The sequence below is a fragment of the Scyliorhinus canicula genome, chromosome 14 (genome assembly GCF_902713615.1).
Source record: "Scyliorhinus canicula chromosome 14, sScyCan1.1, whole genome shotgun sequence".
NCBI lineage: Eukaryota > Metazoa > Chordata > Chondrichthyes > Carcharhiniformes > Scyliorhinidae > Scyliorhinus > Scyliorhinus canicula.
Window position 1 is genome coordinate 7,215,706 of NC_052159.1, and position 25,014 is coordinate 7,240,719.

Genomic DNA, 25,014 nt, shown 5'->3' on the forward strand with positions numbered 1-25,014 from the left:
ATATTTGTGTCAATAAATTTCCTTAAATCGAACCTCAAGGAATTTGTCTTCATTATGATTTCCACGACAAGAATGGTGTTAATATCTTATTTGCATAGATAGAGGGTTATCTCACTGGGAGGAAACAAAGTGATCCAGATCGCTATTCACCCAGAGCTTGGGGAGTTTCTCACTGAATCCCCCAACACGTAGAATTCTTCCTGCAGTGCGGTGCTAAAGAGGCTAGCGAGTCCGGCTCCTCAGCAGGGCGGCACGGTGGCACAGTGGTTAGCACTGCTGCCTCACAGCTCCAGGGTTCCAGGTTCGATTCTGACCTGGGGTCGCTGTCGGGTGGAGTTTCCTCCGGGTGCCCTGGTTTCCTCCCACAAGTCGCGAAAGATGTGCTGTTAGGTGAATTGGACATATGCTCCCCCTCTGTGTCCCCAAACAGGTGCCGGAATGTGGCGACTAGGGGATTTTCACAGTAACTTCATTGCAGTGTTAATGTCAGCCTACTTGTGACACTAATAAATATTATTATAATTATTATTAGAAGTCCACGTTACTTCCCCCCCCCCCCCCCCACACCACCCAGGCATGAGGGTGACCTGGCCCCACACCCATCCATCCCCGTCGGCATCGTAACATCGGCCCCCCCACCTCCCCCTTGCCCCCATGTGAGCCCCTAGACCTCACAACCTTTCAGACAGGGAGTTCTACATCCCCCACAAACATCTGGGGTGAAAAGAATTACACATCTTCCCACTAATCCTTTCACCAATCACTTCAAATCTCTGGGGTTCCAGGTTCGATTCCGACCTTGAATCCCCCTGAAGGAAAAGACAGTGAAAACAGGGAAATAAGTAGACTGGTCCAAAATAGTTACTGGCCTCTCTACTCACGGAGCTAAATCCTTCCTATCCACTTTATTTCAGCCTGCTTTGAAGCATCGAGTTCTGTCCTGAAACCAGGAGCATTCCCATTGTAACCAACTTAAAAACATTCATGTCGCATGGTGTCACTCATAAGGGATTGTGTGAAGTGTGTGTGTCTCAAAAGAAAAATTAAGAGTGGATTGCATGACACACTTCCCTGCTAGTGATGCCATGCTGCTATCATTTTGAAGGCATATTACAACAGGACTTGAACCCAGACCCTTGTGACTCAGAGGAAAGAATGCGACCAACAAATCCGGTTCAGAATTGGAAGAGTAGATGGAGAGAATAAAATTCCTGCTGGTGGGGTAGTCGAAGACAAGTCAACACATCCTGAGAGTTACCATTCATCAGAAACTGATCTGGACTAGCCATATTAATACTGTGGCCACCAGGGCAGGTCAGAGGCTGGGAATCTTACAGTGAGTAACTCACGTCTTGACCCCCCAATGTCTGTCCACCATCTACAAGGCACAAGTCAGGAGTATAATGGAGTACTCTCCACTTGCCTGGATGTGTGCAGCTCCAACAACGCTCAAGAAGCTCAACACCATCCAGGACAAAGCAGCCCACTTGATTCCTCCCCCTTCCTCAAACATTCACTCCCTCCACCACCGATGCACAGTGGCAGCCGTGTGCACCATCTACAAGATGCACTGCAGTAACTCACCAAGGTTCCTTAGGCAGCATCTTCCAAACCCACAGCCACTACCATCCAGAAGGACAAGAGCAGCAGATACCTGGGAACCCCACCACCTGGAGGTTCCCCTCCAAGTCACTCACCGTCCTGTCTTGGAAATGTATCGTCGTTCCTTCACTGTCGCTGGGGCAACATCCTGGAACTCTCGCTCTAACAGCACAGTGGGTGTAGCAGTTCCCCACCACCTTCTGAAGGGCAACCAGGGATGGGCAATTGTCATGTGAGAGTACCTTTATGAAATGGGTGTTTATAAATGGGTGTGTATATAAATATCTGTAGTGAAGTACCCTTAAGAAATGGGTGTTTACTACTGCAGAGATGTCAGAGAGTGGGTGGAGCTGGGCTGTCTGTCAGCTTTTGACTTTTGTTTTAGGCTGTTTGCTGCAGGGTGTGTTTTAGTTTTGTGGATAGCTGCAGTCACAGCCAGAAGGTGTATTAGTCTCTCTCTCTGAAATCTAAAGACTGTAAATCGATCCTTTGGTGATTTAAAACTAATAACTGCTCTCAGTAGTGACTTTAACCTGATGTGCTTCTGTTAAAAGTTTATTTAAAGTCTTATGGATGTTAAAAGGACAGCTTAAGGATTACTTAGTGTTGTATTCGTTGGGGTTGTGTTTGAATTAATGGTTGCTGAGATGTTCACTGTTTGTTTCAAAAAGGTTAACTTGAGTTCATAGAATAAACATTGTTTGGCTTTGAAAAATACTTTTCCATTTCTGCTGTACCACACCTGCAGAGTGGGCCGTGTGCTCCCCATACCACAATCTATTAAAAGTTGTGGGTCAGGTGAACTCCATGATACACTTTGGGATTCTCTAAACCCTGGCCCATAACACAATAAATGCTGGCCTAACCAGCGACGCCCAAATCCCGTAAATTAATTTTTCAAAAATAAAATAACCTCAACATCTTGGGCTGCACGGTAGCACAAGTGAATAGCACTGTGGCTTCACAGCACCAGGGTCCCAGGTTCGATTCCCCGCTGGGTCACTGTCTGTGCGGAGTCTGCACGTTCTCCCCGTGTCTGTGTGGGTTTCCTCCGGGTGCTCCGGTTTCCTCCTACAGTCCAAAGACAGGCAGGTTAGGTGGATTGGCCATGATAAATTGGCCCTTAGTGTCCAAAAAGGTTACGAGTGGTTATTGGTTACGGGTATAGGGTGGAAGTGAGGACTTAAGAGGGTCGGTGCAGACTCAATGGGCCCAATGGCCTCCTTCTACACTGTATGTTCTATGTACTGTATATGAGACTGGAATTAACTGTGAGTCAGACCATCCAGGAGATAAATTAGCAGACATTCCTTCAGGCCAAGTGTAGTGCAACCCTCTCCCACAAAAAAGCAATAGATGCCTGTTCAATCATAGATTCATAGAATTTCATAGAATTTCATAAAATTTACAGTGCAGAAGGAGGCCATTCAACACATCGAGTTTGCACCGGCTCTTGGAAAGAGCACCCTACCCAAGGTCAACACCTCCACCCTATCCCCATAACCCAGTAACCCCAAGGGCAATTTTGGACACTAAGGGCAATTTATCATGGCCAATCCACCTAACCTGCACATCTTTGGACTGTGGGAGGAAAGCGGAGCACCCGGAGGAAACCCACGCACACACGGGGAGGGTGTGCAGACTCCGCACAGACAGTGACCCAAGCCGGAATCGAACCTGGGACCCTGGAGCTGTGAAGCGATTGTTCTATCCACAATGCTACCGTGCTGCCCTTCAATCATCTTTAGCTCAGGGATCTATTTTTCTGACTGGCTGGCTAGATTTTTGCCAGCTGGGAGTGTAAAAGGAGCCAAGGTGAGTCAGCCATGATCGCACTGATTGGCTGAACTGTTTTTTTTGGCTCCTACCTGATCCCCGCATTCCTTCAGATTGGCAAGTCCGTCGCCTGTGGACCTACCTCCTTCGGCATTTCTCTTGGGAAGAAGAAGTATGGGATAGAGACCAATAAAACGCAACTAGCTGCCAGCAGGAATCCCAGCCACCACGCTCCCACCCAACGTGGATTTCCAAACTGCAAAGGGACCTGATCTGTAACAGTGAAAGGAAAACGAAATAACTAAACATCGAGTAAAATCACAAATTACAAAATCAGAATATAAAGAAAACAAGTTGCATTGGCATGGGTCAGCTAACCAATATGTCCTCAAGAGTTATGAAAGGCACTTTGTAAATTAAAGTTATTCTGATCTATGTGAAGGATTCCAGAATTGATTCGAGTACCTATTCCACCTCTGTGACAGTTTCCCAATAAAATGCAAGGCTCAATTCAGGCAGTGAATGTTAAGAGTTAAATATTATTTAACCGTGGGGCAGCACGGTAGCTTAGTGGTTAGCACAGTTGCTTCACAGCTCCAGGGTCCCGGGTTCGATTCCCGGCTTGGGTCACTGTCTGTGCGGAGTCTGCACGTTCTCCCCGTGTCTGCGTGGGTTTCCTTCGGGTGCTCCGGTTTCCTCCCACTGTCCAAAGACGTGCAGGTTAGGTGGATTGGTCATGGTAAATTGCCCCTAGTGTCCAAAAACTGCCCTTTGTGTCCACCTTGTCATTCACCTGAGGAAGGAGCAGTGCTCCGAAAGCTAGTGATTCGAAACAAACCTGTTGGACTTTAACCTGGTGTTGCAAGTCCAACGCTGGTATCTCCACATCCAAAATGGTTGGGTGGGGTTAATGAGTTATGGGGATAGGTTGAAGGTGTGGGCTTGGGAAGGGTGCTCTTTCCAAGGGCCGGTGCAGACTCAATGGGCCGAATGGCCTCCCTCTGCACTGTGAGATTCTACGATTCTATGATTATCCTAATCTGTATAGTGTGAGAATAAAAAGCCAATCTGTCAGGTCAGCTGTTTTTAGAAATCTATTGCCCTTCCTCCCCTTAAATAAATTGTTAAAGCTAAGCATTATATCAATCGCACACCACAAAAACATTCATCCCAACTAGGCAGTGACTGTGCTGAAACTCCACACGAGCCTCCTCCCATTCCATCCACTTCATTTCAACAACACAGAATATTTTTCCTCCCCTTTTCTTTCTTGAACCCATCTAGTTTCCTTTTGAAATCATCCAATCCAATCGCCTCAACCACTTACAGTGAATTCCACGTTCTAACCACTCACCGAGTCAAGGGATTTTGCCTTACAGAATCACAGAACTGTACACACGGTAGGCCATTCGGCCCTTCATGTCAGTGAGAGCTCTCTGAAGGAGCAAGGCACCTCGTGCCATTCCCCTGCCTTCTCCCCGTGACTCTGCATGCTCTTCCTTTTCAGCTCATCATCTAATTCCGTCTTGAATGATTGAACCTTCTCCCACCCAACTCTCAGGCTGTGTACTCTGGATTCTAGTCACTCGCTGTGTGAAAAGGTTCCTCACACATGTCCACTTCGCTTGTTTGTCAATTACACTTAAATCTGTCTCCTCAGGTTCTTGATCTTTCCACCAATGGGAACAGTGTCTCTCTCTCTCTCTCTCTCTTTCTACTCTATCCAGAGCCCTGATGATTTTGAACACCTCTATCAAATCTCCTCCCAACTCTCTCTCCTGCGAGGGATCTCGAGTCTATCTGCATAATTCCTCGACCCCAGGAGAATTCTTTTTGAATATTTTCTGCTCTCCCTCTGTTTCACGAGTCACCATCTTGTATTCCTGGCCCCTAGTTTCCGATTCTCCCACAAATGGAAGCATTCTCTCCACACCTACTCTGTCCCTCTAGTCACAAATTTAACGGCCCCTCTCAGGGTCATCGCTATGTCTTCTTTCTGCTGAAGAAAGAAGTCCCAACCAATTCAGCCTTTCATGGACGCTACCCTGGGAGTCCCTCATATTGGCAAGGTAGCACAGTGGTTAGCACTGTTGCTTCACAGCGCCAGGGTCCCAGGTTCAATTCCCGGCTTGGGTCACTGTTCGTGCGGAGTCTGCACCTTCTCCCCGTGTGTTTCTTCCGGGTGCTCCGGTTTCTTCCCACAAGTTAGGTAATTTGGAATTCTCCCCCTGTGTACCCGAACAGGCGCCGAAATGTGGCGACGAGGGGATTTTCACAGTAACTTCATTGCAGTGTTAATGTCAGCCTACTTCTGACAATAAAGAGTATTCTTATTATTATTGAGAGGGGATTAAGAATATGTCTCTTCTGCAAGGGGGCAATGAAAGGAGTTCATACAGAGTTGTAGAGAAAATTTTATTTATACACAGCTCCAGTAGTTCCCTCCTGGGTCTTCACTAGTCGGTGCATGACTGGCCGAGTTGATTTATGCAAAGGCACATTGCGTTAGTTAAGGGCCCCCCTTGTTGGGGGAGCTCGTATTCTGCAAGGGGTAGTGGATCATCCATCCCCTGTAAGACCCGTGCAGTACCCAGTCTCACTCCTCATTCCTGCCCTTAAAAATTCCCCTTTGAATACCAGGGCTAAAAGGGATACACTATTAGGGCAGGTTGCATGGATTCAGCTTGTATTCCATTGAGTACACAGGAGATTAAGGGGTGGCATAATTGAGATCTTTAAGAGGAGTTGACAGCGTGGATGGAGAGAAATTATTTCCTCTGGTGGGGGAGTTTGCACCAAAGTGACTTAGTGTTAAACTGCGGGGCAGGCCATTCAGGGCTGATGTTCAGGATGAAGTTCTTCACAAAGGGGAGTGGAAACCTGGAACTCTCACCCGAGAAAGCTGCGGGAGTCAATTGAAAATTTCAAAACCACAATTAAAAGATATTTGTTGGGCAAGATGCTGGGGAACCAAGGCAGGTAGGCGGGGGGTCTAGATCCTGATCGACCATGATCTAACAGGTCCACAGGCCTGATGGATTCCTCGTCCTATAATTGCGGCAACCGATACCATACACTGGGGATCATTGCGGCCTTGGATGGTGGCCATGCTGAATTAGCCACCTGTCAGACACTGTGCCCAAATAGAAGTACGTGGTGACCAAACTGAGCTTGACCATCTTGCACAGCTAAATGGGCGGCACGGTAGCACAGTGGCTAGCACTGTTGCTTCACGCCACCATAGTCGACAATTCGATTCCCAGCTTGAAACGAAATGAAAATCGCTTGTTGTCACGAGTAGGCTTCAAATGAAATTACTGTGAAAAGCCCCTAGTCGCCACATTCCGGCGCCTGTTCGGGGAGGCTGTTACGGGAATCGAACCGTGCTGCTGGCCTGCCTTGGTCTGCTCTCAAAGCCAGCGATTTAGCCCAGTGTGGGTCACTGTCTGTGCAAAGTCTGCACGTTCTCCCCGTGTCTGCGTGGATTTCCTCCGGATGCTCCGGATTCCTCCCACAGTTCCCAAAGACGTGATTGTTATGTGATTTGGACATCCTGAATTCTCCTTCTGTGTACCCGAACAGGCACCGGAATGTGGCGACTAGGGGCTTTTCACAGTAACTTCACTGCAGTGTTAATGTAAGCCTACTTGTGACAATAATAAAGATTAGTATTATTATTATAAACACATCTCCACCATGCAGCGAGTGAGAGCTTGCAACTGTAACACTAACCTGCTGGGGTCTTATCGATGTCAACGTAGAGACGGAGAACGGCAGAGCCCAAAACGAAGCCAAAAGCTGGGCCCAGAACACTAACCGCAAATAAAATCCCTACAGGGGAAAACACAACAACCAGGAGTCATTCAACATAAGAATCAGAGAACGGTTATAGCACAGAAAGAGGCCATTCAGCCTGTCGTGCTGGCTCACTCTAAGCCAAACTCAGCTAGTCGTGCTCGCACATCTTCCCACATATTCAGAAACTATTTTCTCTTCAGATGATAATACAATTCCATTTTGAAAACCTCAATTGAATCTGCCTCCACCGCACTCACAGACAGTACATTCCAGATCCTAACCACTCGCTGTGTGAATCTGCCTCCACCACACTCACAGACAGTGCATTCCAGATCCTAACCACTCACTGTGTGAATCTGTCTCCACCTCCCTCACAGACAGTGCATTCCAGATCCTAACCACTCACTGTGTGAATCTGCCTCCACCACACTCACAGACAGTACATTCCAGAACCTAACCACTCGCTGTGTGAATCTGCCTCCACCACACTCACAGACAGTGCATTCCAGATCCTAACCACTCGCTGTGTGAATCTGTCTCCACCTCACTCACAGACAGTGCATTCCAGATCCTAACCACTCACTGTGTGAATCTGCCTCCACCACACTCTCAGACAGTACATTCCAGATCCTAACCACTCGCTGTGTGAATCTGCCTCCACCACACTCACAGACAGTACATTCCACATCCTAACCACTCGCTGTGTGAATCTGTCTCCACCACACTCTCAGACAGTACATTCCACATCCTAACCACTCGCTGTGTGAATCTGCCTCCACCACACTCACAAACAGTACATTCCACATCCTAACCACTCGCTGTGTGAATCTGCCTCCACCACACTCACAGACAGTACATTCCACATCCTAACCACTCGCTGTGTGAATCTGCCTCCACCACACTCACAGACAGTACATTCCAGATCCTAACCACTCGCTGTGTGAATCTGTCTCCACCGCACTCTCAGACAGTACATTCCAGATCCTAACCACTCGCTGTGTGAATCTGTCTCCACCACACTCACAGACAGTACATTCCAGATCCTAACAACTCGCTGTGTGAATCTGCCTCCACCACACTCACAGACAGTACATTCCAGATCCTAACCACTCGCTGTGTGAATCTGCCTCCACCACACTCTCAGACAGTACATTCCAGATCCTAACCACTCGCTGTGTGAATCTGCCTCCACCACACTCACAGACAGTACATTCCAGACCCTAACCACTCACTGTGTGAATCTGCCTCCACCACACTCACAGACAGTACATTCCAGATCCTAACCACTCGCTGTGTGAATCTGCCTCCACCACACTCACAGACAGTACATTCCAGACCCTAACCACTCACTGTGTGAATCTGCCTCCACCACACTCACAGACAGTACATTCCACATCCTAACCACTCGCTGTGTGAATCTGCTTCCACCACACTCACAGACAGTACATAGAATCATAGAATCATAGAATTTACAGTGCAGAAGGAGGCCATTCGGCCCATCAAGTCTGCACCGGCCGTTACAAAGAGCACCCTACTGAAGCCCACATATTTACCCTATCCCCATAACCCCGTAACCCCCACTTAACACTTCTTGGACACGAAGGGCAATTTAGCATGGCCAATCCTCCTAACCCGCACATCCCTGGACCGCGGGAGGAAACCGGAGCACCCGGAGGAAACCCATGCAGACACGAGGAGAATGTGCAGACTCCGAACAGTCTCCAACCCAAGCCAGGAATTGGACCTGGAGCTGTGAAGCAACTGCGCTAACCACTGTGCTACCACTATCCCAACATAGGCAGATGGTTTTTACAGCTTTAGCACCTGGACTACAGCCATTAACAACTCATCAAATTATACCGGCTGAATGATTCCCAGACTTTCCAAATGGTTGAGCTCATCCGCTACCTTTGTCAGCAAGCCATAGGGAACAGGGCGGGCCCTATTGTACTTTGGTTGGACATAGATTTTGGCCACGGCACCCTTTATCTTTCCCAGGCCATCCTGGAAGAATTTCAGGTATTTCCATAGAACAGAGAACATTCCAGATCCTAACCACTCGCTGTGTGAAACTTGTTTTCCGTATTTCCCCATAGCTTCTCTTGGCAATTACCTTATATCTGTCCCCCCTGGTTCTTGATTCTTTCAGCAATGTGACCAATGGGCTGGATTCCCCATCCCGCTGCACCAGACACCTGGTTCGGCCCACCGACGGGATGCTCCGGTTCGGCAGCTGATCAACGGGGTTTCCGATTGTGGTGCAGCCCCACTCCGTCGGGAGGCTCCGGGGGGCCGTGGGCAAAACAGAGCATCCCGCCGGCAGAGAGCCCAGCCCAATGTCTCTCTGTCTCCTCTGTCCAGACCCTTAATGATTTTGATCACACCTATCAAAATTCCTCTATCAAACCTCGATTCATTATGACTCAAGTGCCCCAAATTGGAACCATTCCCGTTAATATTTTCTGCACCTTCTCTCAAGCCGTCACATCCTCCGAGGATGAGATAAGCAGAGGTTGTTTGCAGGCCCCGGGGGGCGTTTAACTTTTTTAAACATCCCCGGTCTGACTACAGGAAGTGAGACGTTGCTGTGGGTCTGGGGTCAGCTGTCGGCCAGTCCAGGTAAAGCCGGCAGATTTCCTTCCCTAAAGGTTCATTGGTGAACCAGATGGGTTTTTAAAAAACAATCGATGATATTTCATGGTCACCATTATCTCTACATTCCAGATTTAGGAACTGAAATTAAATTCTGTGGGTGGCCAGGGTGGGATTTAAACCAGGCATTAGCCCCTGCCACCTGCCCCAGGAGGGGGAGCCTCCGATGTGGCCTGGCCCGCGATCGGGGCCCACAGATTGGCGGGCCGGCCTCTCTGGCTGGCGGCCTCCTTTCTTCTGCGCCGGCCCCTGTAGTCCTGCGCCATGTTGCGTTGGGCCCGGCGCGTTGCAGGAAGCCACTGCGCATGTGTGCGTTGGCGTCGGTGCCACTGCGCATGCGCGGATTCCTGCACCCAGTTCGCGCCGGGATCAGCAGCTGGAGTGGCGTGAACCGCTCCAGTGCCGTGCATTGCTGATCCTGAGGCCGTGTTGACGCCGTCGAGAAACGCGACGGCGTTTACGACGGCATCAACACTTCGCCTCAGGATCACAGAATCGCGCATCTGACTCTTACATCACTGCAGTATTCACAGCCAATTAATGTCAAACTTACACTACTGTGTAAAGTTTGTGGAAAGCAAATAAACTTTCAGAACCTAAATTTGTTATCTCTTTCTCTGCTATTTTCATTTACTCTGCAGTTCAACTCTTTCATTGAGTCATTTACCAGAACTCAGTGGATACCAACACATAAGCAAATAGAAACAGAAAATGCTGGGAAAAGCCAGCAGGATCTGTGAAGAGAGAGTTAATGATTTTTTTCAGCTCGAATTAATGTCGGCAATGGGTAACGAGGTTGCTGGCTCACATTACAAAGCCACACAGGCACTTAACTGGACCACGCTGTGCCTCTTCCAGGACCCCTGGGGCAGAAGCCTCCCCACAGGGAGCTGCCAGTCAACCCAAAGACCGGCAACGATATTGAATGGCAGCGCCACTGGAGAAGAAATGGTTGCTGTTGATTCATCGCCCACCTGAGGCCTTCCATCATCGCTGGATCCCAGGCCACAGCTGAATGATGGCGGGAAGGCAAAAGAGGCTCTCAAAGGCCTTCCCCCCCGCCTGATGTCAGATCCTTTAATCAGGCCTTTGAATGAGGGATTCCCCCCGGTGCCTGCAAGCAACCTCACACAGCTTGCTCGTTGAGCTCAGCACATGGACAGCCCTACACCCCTCATTGCCTTAATCCCAACAGCAGCACACTGAGGCCCTTAAGGGGGCTTCAATTGATCACTTAAGGTCCTCAATTGCTGGAATAATGGGAAAGAAGCCAGTGCCCCCCAACCACTCACCACACGGCGCCTGATTAAATGCACCCCCCCATTCACCATGGGGAAGGACATTACTTCCACCTGTTAACCCTGTTTCTCTCTCTCCACAGATCCTGCTCAAGCTGCTGAATATTTCTAGCACTTTCTGTTTTTGTCTCAGTCTGTTCCCTTGCCTCTGAGTCAGAGGGTCACGGGTTCAAGCCTCATCCCAGACACTTCAGTACAAAAATCATGGCCGCAATTCCCCCCCCCCCCCCCCCCCACGCCGGGTGGGAGAATCGCGGGGGTGCCGGGCGAGTCCCGCCACGCCGCCCCGGAACCCGCACGCGATTCTCCCACACCCCCAAACTGCCGCGCCGAGATTTAAGGCTGGCCGCTTGGAGAATGGCCGCTCGCCGTTTGTAACGGGCGAGCGGCGATTCTCCGGCCCGGAAGGGCTGAGCGGATTGCCCAGTATGACGGGTTCACACCGGCGCCGACCACATCTGGTCGCTGCCGTTATGAACAGTGCGGGAACGCTGCCGGGGGGGGGGGGGGATTGAGCACTGGGAGGGAGGGGGGGGGCGCTCAATAGGGGTCTGGCCCGTGATCGGTGCCCACCGATCGGGGGCCGGCCTCTCCGAAGGACGCACTCCTTTCCTCCGCCGCCCCACAAGATCACTCCTCCATTTCTTGCGGGGCGCCCGCGGGGAGGACGGCAACCGTGCATGCACGGATGACGTCATTTACAAGGCCCGGCACGCGTAAATGAAGCGCCGCTGCTCCTAGCCCCCCGGGGGGGGTGGGGGGGAGAATAGGGGGCGAGGAGCGGCCTCCGACGGCACTTAGTCTCCCGTTGGGAGAATCCCGCCCCATAAGACCATAAGCCATAGGAGCAAAATTAGACCACTCGGCCCGTCGAGTCTGCTCCGCAATTCAATCATGGCTGATATTTTTCTCATCCCCATTCTCCTGCCTTCTCCCCATAACCCCTGATCCCCTTATTAATCAAGAACCTATCTATCTCTGTCTTAAAGACATCGCTCTGCAGCAAAGACATCTGATCTCCTAGCTAGATGCAAGAGACTCTACCTCAATGATCAGTGGTGGAGTACTCCCTGGTGTCCAGGGCCAATATGGATCCCATTACCAACATAAAAAACAGATGATCTATCTGGTCATTATCGCATTGCCGTTAAGGGAGCTTGCAAATTGTGCAAATTGCCTGCCACGTTACAGCAGTGCCCACCCTGGAGAGGCATTTCCTTCTACGTCCTTTTGAGACGCCTTGAGGTTGTGAAAAGTGCTGCACAAATGCATGTTGGGAAGGCAGTGGTGTCATGGTAACATGTATTCCGAAGGCCCCAGACTCATGCTCTGGGACGTGGGTCCAAATCCCACCAAGGAAGCTGGTGGAATTTAAATTCAATGAATAAATCTGGAATGTGAAATAAGTCTCAGTGATGGTGACCATGAAGCAATTCAGCAATTGTGGTGAGAAATGTGTCTGGTTCACTCATGTGACGTAACAAGGAAGGTAGACAAAGGAGAACCAGTGGACGTGATTTATTTAGATTTCCAGAAGGCCTTTGGCAAGGTGCCGCATAGGAGGCTGTTAAATAAGTTAAGGGCCCATGATGTTCAGGGTAAGATCCTGGCATGGATAGAGGATTGGCTGATTGGCAGAAGGCCGTGATTGGGGATAAAGGGGTCTTTTTTCAGGATGGCAGCCGGTGACTAGTGGTGTGCCTCAGGGGTCTGTGCTGGGACCACAACTTTTCACAATAAGCATTAATGCTCTGGAGGAAGGAACTGAAGGCACTGCTGCTCAGTTTGCAGATGATACAAAGATTGGTAGAGGGACAGGGGGTATTGAGGAAGCAAGGGGGCTGCAGAAGGATTTGGACAAGCTAGGAGAGTGGGCAATGAAGTGGCAGATGGGATACAATGTGGAAAAGTGTGAGGTTATGCACTTTGGAAGGAGAAATGGAGGTGTAGGCTATTTTCTAAATGGGAAGGTGCTGAGGAAATCAGAAGCACAAAGGGACTTGGGACTCCTTGTTCATGATTCTCTTAAGGTTAACGTGCAGGTTCAGTCGGCAGTTAGGAAGGCAAATGCAATGAAATGAAATGAAAATCGCTTATTGTCACGAGTAGGCTTCAAATGAAGTTACTGTGAAAAGCCCCTAGTCGTCACATTCCGGCGCCTGTTCGGGGAGGCTGTTATGGGAATGTTAGCATTCATGTCAAGAGGGCTAAAATACAAGAACAGGGATGTACTTCTGAGGCTGTATAAGGCTCTGGTCAGACCCAATTTGGAGTATTGTGAGCAGTTTTGGGTCCCGTATCTAAGGAAGGATGTGTTGGCCTTGGAAAGGGTCCAGAGGAGGTTCACAAGAATGATCCCTGGAATTAATGTGAGGAACAGTTGAGGACTCTGGGTCTGTACTCGTTGGAGTTTAGAAGGTGAGGGGGAGTCTTATTGAAACTTACGGGATATTGTGAGGCCTGAATAGAGTGGATGTGGAGAGGATGTTTCCACTTGTGGGAAAAACTAGAAGCAGAGGACACCATCTCAGACTAAAGGGACGATCCTTTTAAACAGAGATGAGGAGGAATTTCTTCAGCAGAGGGTGGTGAATCTGTGTATCTCTTTACCGCAAAACGCTGTGGAGGCCAAATCAGAGTGTCTTTAAAACAGAGATAGATAGGTTCTTGATTAATAAGGGGATCAGGGGTTATGGGGAGAAGGCAGGAGAATGGGGATGAGAAAAGTATCAGCCATGATTGAATGGCAGAGCAGACTCGATGGGCCGAGTGGCCTAGTTCTGCTCCTATGTCCTATGGTCTTTTTAGAATTAGAATTAGAACAGTACAGCACAGAACAGGCCCTTCGGCCCTCAATGTTGTGCTGAGCAATGATCACCCTACTCAAGCCCACGTATCCACCCTATACCAGTAACCCAACAACCCCCATTAACATTATTTTGTAGGACACTAAGGGCAATTTAGCCTGGCCAATCCACCTAACCCGCACATCTTTGGACTGTGGGAGGAAACCGGAGCACCCGGAGGAAACCCACGCACACACGGGGAGGACGTGCAGACTCCGCACAGACTTATGTCCTTCAGTGAAGGGACTGTGCCATCCTTACCCAGGTCTGGCCGACGTAACGCTGATATTTAAGGAAGGACAACAAATCCATATCTCAACAAAAATAATTGCGAGGTTATTTACTTCAGAGCTCTTCGATGAAGCTTCTTTTTTTTTTACACGTTTGAGCACATTTTAGGAATGAAAGCTTAATTAACGTACCAAGATACAAAGGTGAGTTCCTGTTGCTGGCAAAGTCGTCAACATACGATATCCCGAAAGGCTGAATGGGAACGCCACCAATTCCCAACAATAGCTGTCCAACTATCAGCAAGGAAAGCATTTGGTCATCCCCGCCAATGTTGTCCATGCTGCAACTCTCGTTGTTGTTTAGCTTCTGGTCCTCGCGTGCCAAGTGACAGATATCAGAGACATTGCCAACACTGTCTGCAAGGGGAGAAATGGTTTTGTTGAACTGGTGTGCATTTATATAGCTCTTGAAATGCAGTAAGGTCTCCCAAGGGACTTCACGGGAATGTCGCACAGTAAAATTGGGCAATACGTCAGTCACTTAAGGAGATACCTTGATAGACGACTGAAGGTTTGGTCAAAGGGAGCACCGAAAAGCAGGATAGAGAGAGAGGGAGAGAGAGAGAGAGAGAAAGAGATGGAGAGGTATGGAGAGGGAACTGCAGAGCTTAGCAGTATAACCGCTGAAGACATTATTATGATTCCAGATCAGACCCCAACAATGTCTCGGACGCTGAACAGAAACCCCAATATTTTATTTTAATTTTGTAAAACTGTGAGGAAAAGATTCCTCGCTCCAGCAGTGATTTCAAGAAGAATAGGGATACGGTGTATTAAAACAAACTTTATTACTAACAGTATTAAAATATCTTTAACATCACACTAGAAAATCGCTATAATTACCCCTTATACAATACTACTCAATACAGTAAATACAATCCCCTTAACAGCTATCTATATTCCCACTTAAACAACAAGAAAAATCGGAAAAATCGGAATCCCGGCTAAGTGTTAACGATGGCATCAAAACTGGCCTCCAGGCCCAGGCGTTCACTCCTTCCTAGGGGGCTAGTACGGTGCCAGAGTGCTGTGCGCTCGAAAGCCGGCACGACACGGCCGGCGCGGGTTTGCGTATGCCACCATGGCCGGCGTGGGTCCGCGCATGCACGTGGGTTGCCACCAGCCCCCCGGGCAATATAGCAGAGCCCTACAGGGGCTCGGCGCAGAGAAACATAGGTCCCCCCGGAATTAGCCCGCCCACCGACCGGTAGGCCACGATCGCGGGCCTGGGGACCGCAGAAGTCCACCGGAGTCGGATCCCCTTCCCCCCCCCCCCCCCCCCCCCCCCCCACCAGTATGGCCCCCGCAGCCAGGACTCCGAAGTCCTGTCGGGTCGGACCATACGTAACCCACGCCGGTGGAACTCGCCCCGTCGAGCGCGGAGAATCACCGGGAGGGCACTTTCAATGGCCCCCGACCGGCACGGCGGTAACGGCGTGGATGCGATCGCTGCCGATTCTCCAGTCACCGGCATCGGCGATGACCGCCCCCCCCCCCCCCCCCCCCGCCCCCCGCCGATTCTCCAACCCAGCGCGGGATCGGAGAATCCCGGCCCAGCTCTCAATTTACTGTAACTACCAATGGCACAGAGGAATACTTGCTTCATGGAGATGTTCTTTGAGAAAGAGAGATCTCTTGACACTGCTTTGAAGACAAGATCTGACCCCTGTCAGACCCATGCAGAAACTCTGGCTGTGTGCCTTCAGAACATGCTTCGCAGCTTGTTTGAGCCCCCCCTTGTTCTCAGACAAGTCTGCATTTCTTTGAAGGCGGTTAACCTTTTTAAACTGAACTGCAGAGAGAGCAAAACTGCTTCACTTCTGGACACAGCTTCATTCAGCTAAGAACTGAGCTGCTTTCCCAAAATGCCTGATGCCTTAGCTCCACCCAGCAACAACATCACAGTATCAAGCTGAAATCTAATGAACTCCATAAGGAATCCCTTTAATCAAAACAACTTTCCATTCGCCCAAGCCTTTTTAACGAAGCTTTAATTGCACTACTGGCTCACAAAATATACTTGCCTTTCAAACCGGAATGATTTTAAAACGTGACGGCAGCGGTCAAACACACTAACACTGCTATTCACCCTTACTGCACCAAGTATCTATAACACAATACATCTGAAATTGCGGCATTCATCACAGGCACAACCATCAACGGTGGAGTGACTGAATTCAAGATGGATGAAAGGAGCAGAGACATCAGAAGGTTATTAATATTTGGCTGAGATTAGAGATCGGGAGGGGCAGGGGTCCATGGAGGGATTTGAAAACAAGGATGAGAACTTCTGCCATCGGGCAGGAGATTCAGAAGTCTGAGAACACGCATGAACAGACTCAAAAATAGCTTCTTCCCCACTGTCACCAGACTCCTAAATGACCCTCTTATGGACTGACCTCATTAACACTACACCCCTGTATGCTCCACCCGTGCCAGTGCTTATGGAGTTACATTGTATACCTTGTGTTGCCCTATTATGTATTTTCTTTTATTCCCTTTTCTTCCCATGTACTTAATGATCTGTTGAGCTGAAAAATATTTTTCACTACACCTCGGTACACGTGACAATAAACAAATCCAATCCAATCCAAAACAGACTAAACCTCATCAAATGGTGGGCGCGATTCTCCCAAAACGGGAGAAATCGTAAAGCTGGCGTAAAACCCGGGCGGGTTTTACGGCAGCGCGCCCTTTCCCGACCGGGGACCGATTCTGGTCCCCGGTCAGGGCTAGCAGCCCGACGCCGTAGGCTCCGGCATGACGGGCTTAACGAATATCGTTAAGCCCGCTTGCCGGAGTTAGCGCCGGCTGACGCGTCATATGACGTCAGCCGCGCATGCGCAGTTTGGAAGACTCCAACCCGCGCATGCGCGGGTGACGTTATCGCGTTTTTGCGCGAAACCCGCGCATGCGCGGGCCGGGTTGCCCCTCAGCCGCCCCGCGAATGGATACTGCGGGGCGGCGGAAGGACAAGTAGTGCGCGGGCATCGGGCCCGCTGCCCTCAATCGGTGCCCACCGATCGCGGGCTCATGGCACCCTTGGCACGGCCGTGGTACGGCCGTGCCAATCGTGCCATGGTTATTAATAGCGAGTTAATCACGCCGTTTTTACGAACGGCAAGACCAGGTGTGTTTGCCGTTCGTAAAAACGGCGTAAAGGGCTGGGACTTCGGCCCATCTAACAGCTGAGAATCGCTGCCGGCTGTAAAAAAACGGCGGCAGCGATTCGGGTCGGGACTTCGGCGGGGGGGGGGGGGGGGGGGGGGGGGGGAGAATAGCGGGAGGGCGGCAAAAATGTCGGGAAGGCCCTCCCGCTATTCTCCCACCCGTCGTGGGGGGCGGAGAATTTCGCCCGGTATGTTTTTGAGTTTACAGTGCTAGTAACTGCTTACAATCAAACAGCACAGAAACAGACCATTCGGCCCACTGAACCTGTGCTCTTTGAGGGAACTACCCAATTAGTTTCACTCCCTGCAATCTCCCTTATAACCCTGCCAATTCTCCTCTTCAAGTACATCCCTTTTCGATAGTTATTACTCTCCTTTCACCAGCTTTGCCGACGCTGCATTCCAGGTCTCAACAACTCAGCGTCTTAAATCTCATCACCCCTCTCATTGTTTCGCCGATTACTTTAAACCTGCCCTCTGGTTACTGACCTCCTGGGCATGGAGGTTTTCAGCACTCAATCATATCTCCCCTTCTCTCTGCTCGGAGAAAAACAACGCCAGCTGCCTCCCCACACCAACTGAGGTTCCGCAGACTGGAACTAATTCTAGTATTTCTCCTCCTCTGCCTTCTTGAGCCGCCGCAGTCCATGTGGTGTAGGTACATATGTCTCTACCCGTGCCTCCCCCCCCCCCCCCCCCACCCCCCCTCCCACACACACAGTGTTATCAGGGAGGGGTTTCCAGGATTTTGACCCAGCGACAGTGAAGGAACAGGGATACATTTCCAAGTCAGGATGGTGAGTGACTTGGATGGGAATTTGCAGGCGGTGGGGTTCGCTGGTACCTGCTGCCCTTGTCCTTCTATGAGGTGGAGATGCCGGCGTTGGGCTGGGGTGGGCACAGTAAGAAGTCTGACAACACCAGGTTAAAGTCCAACAGGTTTGTTTCAAACACGAGCTTTCGGAGCGTGGCTCCTTCCTCAGGTGAATGTGCGGAGCAGTGCTCCGAAAGCTAGTCTTTGAAACAAACCTATTGGACTTTAACCTGGTGTTGTAAGACTTCTTACTGGGCTTGTCCTTGTAGGTGGTGGAGGTCGCAGGTTTGGAAGGTGCTGTTGAAGGTGCATACGGCTGCGCACTGCTTGTCGATGGTGGGCACAGTGGATGCATCAATCCGTATTTTAACACTTTACCCGTAACACTTTAACACTGGGGCAGCACGGTAGCATGGTGGTTAGCATAAATGCTTCACAGCTCCAGGATCCCAGGTTCGATTCCCGGCTGGGTCACTGTCTGTGCGGAGTCTGCACGTCCTCCCCGTGTGTGCGTGGGTTTCCTCCGGGTGCTCCGGTTTCCTCCCACAGTCCAAAGATGTGCGGGTTAGGTGGATTGGCCATGCTAAATTGCCCGTAGTGTCCTAAAAAGTAATGTTAAGGGGGGGGTTGTTGGGTTACGGGTATAGGGTGGATACGTGGGTTTGAGTAGGGTGATCATTGTTCGGCACAACATCGAGGGCCGAAGGGCCTGTTCTGTGCTGTACTGTTCTATCTATCTACCAGGTTAAAGTCCAACAGGTTTGTTTCAAACACGAGCTTTCGGAGCGCAGCTCCTTCCTCAGGTGAATGTGCGGAGCAGTGCTCCGAAAGCTCGTGTTTGAAACAAACCTGTTGGACTTTAACCTGGTGTTGTAAGACTTCTTACTGTGCTTGTCCTTCTAGGTGGTAGAGGTCACAGGTTTGGAAGGTGCTGTTGAAGGAGCCTAGGTCAGTTGCTGCAGTGCATACGGCTGCGCACTGCTTGTCGATGGTGGGCACAGTGGATGCATAAATCTGTATTTTAACACTTTACCCTTGAAGGTTTCATCTGGATTTCTGGATCCGTCTATTTCTGATCAATCGTCCTTTTGTTGGAACATTATCATGAAAATCTACACATTAACCTTTAAAACATTAGAATCCCCTCCTCAAAAGCTGTTTAAAGAAAGGAAATACTCACTAGCCGTGGTCGTATCGAATTTGTAACGCCCCATGATGAAGTGCGGCATGGCCATCGTGAAAGCAGCGACACTAACAATAATCCCCCCACAACCAATTAGCCGAGGACGATGAACCCGGCTGCCAAAGTAACTGACAAAGACGATAAACACCGTGCTTCCAATCTGAAAAGACAGGATTAGGTCCAGTGACGCGGTGCCGTGAGTTTAAATCCCCGCGCAGCAGCTGGAGGATTTTCATTTCAATTTATTACAGCGGCCAGGGAGCAGAGAAACTGAACGTTAGTGAGGAGGGAGACAAGTGTTTGGCTAGCTTCATCAGCAGAAACACATAAATCACAATCATTCTGATTGGCTGAGGCATTTGTCATGGAGAAAGCAATGGAAACCTTCAGCTATCCAAGACCCCGGAGAATTCAAAAAAGCTGCCAGGAAAACATGCTGCGCGCTTCACCTGAAAAGTTTCAAAGTGCGATCTCAGGCGTGTTTGACGGGATGTTTGGTGACGGCTGCGATGCGAAAGGAAAAAAATGAAATGAAATGAAAATTGCTTACGAGTCGGCTACGATGAAGTTACTGTGAAAAGCCCCTAGTCGCCACATTCCGGCACCTGTCCGGGGAGGCTGGTACGGGAATCGAACCGTGTTGCTGGCCTGCCTTGGTCTGCTTTAAAAGCCAGCGATTTAGCCCAGTGTGCTAAACCAGCCCCTTTGAGCTAAACCAGCCCCATGTCGAGATGGAGACCACTATTCAACATCATTTAGCTGCTTGTTTAGAGCCTTAGAGAGCCCCCTCCCCCACCCCCACCAATCGAGGCCACACTTTGATACTTTTCCGGCATTGGGGAGCTAAACACGGCATCAGGACCGGCTCCTCAGAGACCGGGACGTCATTCTGAAAGGCTGACCCGAACTCAATGCCCCCACACCCCCTGCTTTCAGGACCACACACCCCCCCCCCCCCCCCCCAAATCTATCTGCAGCTCGTTCATAGCCCCTTCAGCTCCGTCTTCAGTGAATGGCGCGCGGCCGAGAAGTAGGCGGCTGTGGGGGGGGGGGGGGGATGCTGAGAGGTTGTTCCCCTGGGTGGGGAATCGAGATCCAGGATTCACAGGGTCAGCATTTAGGCCCCGAGAAGAGGAGAAATTTCTTCACTCAGAAATGACTGTGAATCTTTGGAATTCTCTACCTCAAAATATGCTGAGTCGTTGGGTATCCCGTCAAGGCTGAGGTGGACTGAGTTTTGGAAATTTAAAATGTGGGGATAGAGTGGGAAGGTGAAGTTGAGGTTAGAAGGGTTGGAAGATTCTCTGTTCCCGCAGCTGGCCAATGGGGTTTCCCATTTGGTCACCCCAGACCGTTGGGAACCCTGTGCGCGTGGGTGCTCTGCCGGCGATGGGGAGGATCCCGGCGGAGTGGAGCATCCCGCCGACGGAGAATCCTACAGCTTATGTTCTTGTGGTTTTCATCACACGTCCTCCCGCACCTACCTCGTTCAGAGAAGACAACATCCCTGAGGTCTGGCTGGAAAGGCCAAATCGCTTCTCAATGGTTGAAGTGATGCTTTTCATGTAGCCGGACACCATGAGTTGGGACAGCTGCAACAGTCCATGGCAGAGTACAAAAAACTGAGGAGGAAAGGAAGATAAGAGACTCGGTGTGAGTGGAAACTAGTTTGCAAAGTGTCTCTCTCTCTCTCTGAATCTCCCCAACCCCCAATGTTCCCCTCCCCTCCCCTCCGGAGTTGTTATTTGTGGAATGATCCCGCCTCTGAGACCTGCAACCAGAGAACAGTTCATGTTTGATCCATAGAGTGGCCAATCCTCTTGGGATTAGGAATTATTTCTCGGTCGGCAAGTGGTGGTTAAGACGGCATATGGAATCCTTTCCTTTCTTTGCCGATGCAGAGGTTATGGGAGCCGGGAGCAGATGCTGGAAATATATGAAACATGAGTTAGGCCACCACGTGGGTACTGTACACAGTTCCGGTCACCGCATTACAGAAAGGATATCATTGCGTTAGAGAGGATACAGAGGGGATTTACGAGAGAGCCAAGACTGGAAATCAGCAGCTCTGGGGAAGATTGGATAAGCTGGCATCGTTCTCCTTGGAGCAGAGGAGGCTGAAGGGGGATTTGATGGAGATGTAGAAAATTGTGAGGGTATAAGGTGGATTGGAAAGGGCACATTTACCATAGCAGAGGGGTGAGTGACGATAGATTCAAAATGATTGTCGCCAGATTGAGGGGAGATGGGGATTTCTTTTTCACCCAAAGGATTGTAGGAATCTGGAACTCACTGTCTGAAAGGGTAGTCGAGGAAGAAACACTGAACTCATTGAAACTGTGTCTGGGTGTGCACCCGATCAGTCGGAACCTGCAGAGAAACGGAGATAGAGAACCTAATGGCATGGCGTAACAACGACAATCTCTCCCTCAACATCAGCAAAAATAAGGAGGTGGTTATTGTCTTCAGGGAGCAAAGTATCGTACACACCCCTGTCAACATCAACGGGGCCGAGGAGATGGTTGGCAGCTTCAAATTCCCAGGTGTGCACATCACTATCTCTCGTGGTCCACTCACGTCGATACTACGACCAAGAAAGCACATGCATGCCGCTGCACCCTCAGGAAACTAAGGGAGTTCGGCATGTCAACGTTGACTCTTACCAATTTTTACAGATGCACCATGGAAAGCATCCTATCTGGCTGCATCACAGCCTAGTATGGCAACTGCTTGGCCCAAGACTGAAAGAAACTACAGAAAATCGTGAACACAGCCAGTCCATCATGCGAACCCGCCTGCCTTTCATCAACTCTGTCTAGACTCTGGTCAGCGCTCACAGGAATGAACGTTGGTCAGCACCCACAGGAGTGAATGTTGGTCAGTGAGCACAGGGGTGAATGTTGGTCAGTGAGCACAGGGGTGAATGTTGGTCAGTAAACAACAGGGTGAATGTTGGTCAGTGAGCACAGGGGTGAATGTTGGTCAGTGAACACAGGGGTGAATGTTGGTCAGTAAACACAGGGGTGAATGTTGGTCAGTAAACACAGGGTTGAATGTTGGTCAGTAAACACAAGGGTGAATGTTGGTCAGTGAACACGGGTGAATGTTGGTCAGTAAACACAGGGTTGAATGTTGGTCAGTAAACACAGGGGTGAATGTTGGTCAGTGAGCACAGGGTTGAATGTTGGTCAGTAAACACAGGGTGGAATGTTGGTCAGTGAGCACAGGGGTGAATGTTGGTCAGTAAACACAGGGGTGAATGTTGGTCAGTGAGCACAGGGGAGAATGTTGGTCAGTAAACACAGGGGTGAATGTTGGTCAGTGAGCACAGGGGAGAATGTTGGTCAGTAAACACAGGGGTGAATGTTGGTCAGTAAACACAGGGGTGAATGTTGGTCAGTGAGCACAGGGGTGAATGTTGGTCAGTAAACACAGGGGTGAATGTTGGTCAGTAAACACAGGGGTGAATGTTGGTCAGTAAAGAGAGGGGTGAATGTTGGTCAGTAAACACAGGGGTGAATGTTGGTCAGTAAACATAGGGGTAAATGTTGGTCAGTGAGCACAGGGGTGAATGTTGGTCAGTGAGCACAGGGGTGAATGTTGGTCAGTAAACACAGGGGTGAATGTTGGTCAGTGAGCACAGGGGTGAATGTTGGTCAGTGAGCACAGGGGTGAATGTTGGTCAGTAAACACAGGGGTGAATGTTGGTCAGTAAACACAGGGGTGAATGTTGGTCAGTAAACACAGGGGTGAATGTTGGTCAGTAAACACAGGGGTGAATGTTGGTCAGTAAACACAGGGGTGAATGTTGGTCAGTAAACACAGGGGTGAATGTTGGTCAGTAAACACAGGGGTGAATGTTGGTCAGTAAAGAGAGGGGTGAATGTTGGTCAGTAAACACAGGGGTGAATGTTGGTCAGTAAACACAGGGGTGAATGTTGGTCAGTGAGCACAGGGGTGAATGTTGGTCAGTGAGCACAGGGGTGAATGTTGGTCAGTAAACACAGGGGTGAATGTTGGTCAGTGAGCACAGGGGTGAATGTTGGTCAGTAAACACAGGGGTGAATGTTGGTCAGTGAGCATAGGGGTGAATGTTGGTCAGTGAGCACAGGGGTGAATGTTGGTCAGTGAGCACAGGGGTGAATGTTGGTCAATGAGCACAGGGGTGAATGTTGGTCAGTAAAGAGAGGGGTGAATGTTGGTCCGTAAACACAGGGGTGAATGTTGGTCAGTAAACACAGGGGTGAATGTTGGTCAGTAAACACGGGTGAATGTTGATCAGTGAGCCCAGGGGTGAATGTTGGTCAGTAAACACAGGGGTGAATGTTGGTCAGTAAACACAGGGGTGAATGTTGGTCAGTAAACACAGGGGTGAATGTTGGTCAGTAAACACAGGGGCAAATGTTGGTCAGTAAAGAGAGGGTTGAATGTTGGTCAGTAAACACAGGGGTGAATGTTGGTCAGTAGACACAGGGGTGAGAATTAAAATGCAGGCAACAGAGTTTTGAATCATTGTAAATTAGCAGAGGGTATTACTTGTGCTCAGCGAAGTAACGCAATGGTACCCTTTGACTTCTGCACCAACCTTTATGCTGTGAAATGGATTAAAACGACACCGTCTGGGTCTTTCTTCACCGCTGTTGGGTTTTGACGTTGGTGGCGTGGTAATCCCCATCTTCGAGATTGTGTAGATCTATTCTGCGAGAGACAGAGCCCACAATGTCAGTTAACACGTTTGAGTTTGTCCCATTTTCTTCCAATCACACTGCCCATCTTCGAAGATGATTTACAAACAGAAACCTTCTCTTTCAATTTCTTCCCTCCCTAACACCAGTCAGCCCGTCCAATCTGCCCAAAGCTAGTAGTCCTTCACGCTTAACAGGATATGTGTGGGTCATCGTTCCTGACCCTCAAAACAGCCCTTTCTCAATACTTGCACACTCACTGATTACTGTGAATGGTAAGAGAGAGAGAGAGAGAGGAAGTAGGCGTGAGAGGGGTCGCGAGTGAATGCGAGAGAGAAAAAACACCATGGTTAAAGTGCGAGAGAGAGAGTGATCGCGAACTTGCATTAATTTACTGTCTTTCAAGACATCAGAGCATCCTAAAGTGCTTCACAACTAATGAAGTGTAATCACTGTGCACAGAAAGATCCCACAACAGCAAAATGACAATGACCGAGATAAAATGTTTTTTTGAGATGCTGACTAAGGGATTAATTTTGACCCCAGAAAACTGGGGAGAACTCCGCTGCTACATTTCAATATGGGGCCATGGGACCTTTCACATCCATCCAAGAGGGCAAAAGGAGCTGAGCTCCCATGCCTCATCTGAAAGATGGCACCTCTGCAGCACTCCCTGGGTGCCACACTGAGGGGGAGGAGGGGGGTCAGGCTGTATTATGTGGGCATACCTCTAGGGTTGATTCAGAGGCAAGACTGCTAGCTACATAGAACATAGAACAGTACAGCACAGAACAGGCCCTTCGGCCCTCGATGTTGTGCTGAGCCATGATCACCCTACTCAACCCACATATCCACCCTACACCCGTAACCCAACAACACCCCCCCCCCCCTTAACCTTAC

General features: G+C 49.8%; 1 protein-coding gene across 2 annotated transcripts in view; it reads right to left on the minus strand.

The window, feature by feature from the left end:
- Positions 1-25,014, minus strand: part of slco2b1 (solute carrier organic anion transporter family, member 2B1) — a 95,887-nt gene that overhangs the window by 24,640 nt on the left and 46,233 nt on the right. Inside the window, exons 2-7 of one of the 2 annotated variants that reach the window (XM_038818850.1) lie at positions 24,015-24,127; positions 20,914-21,051; positions 19,427-19,589; positions 14,395-14,619; positions 7,111-7,209; positions 3,521-3,651 (exon numbers count right to left, since the gene is read on the minus strand). In XM_038818850.1, coding sequence (XP_038674778.1) covers positions 3,521-3,651; positions 7,111-7,209; positions 14,395-14,619; positions 19,427-19,589; positions 20,914-21,051; positions 24,015-24,104 — 846 coding nt within the window. In that variant the 5' untranslated portion in view covers positions 24,105-24,127. The remainder of the gene's footprint in view (positions 1-3,520; positions 3,652-7,110; positions 7,210-14,394; positions 14,620-19,426; positions 19,590-20,913; positions 21,052-24,014; positions 24,128-25,014) is intronic. The other variant, XM_038818851.1, reaches the window with a different exon arrangement.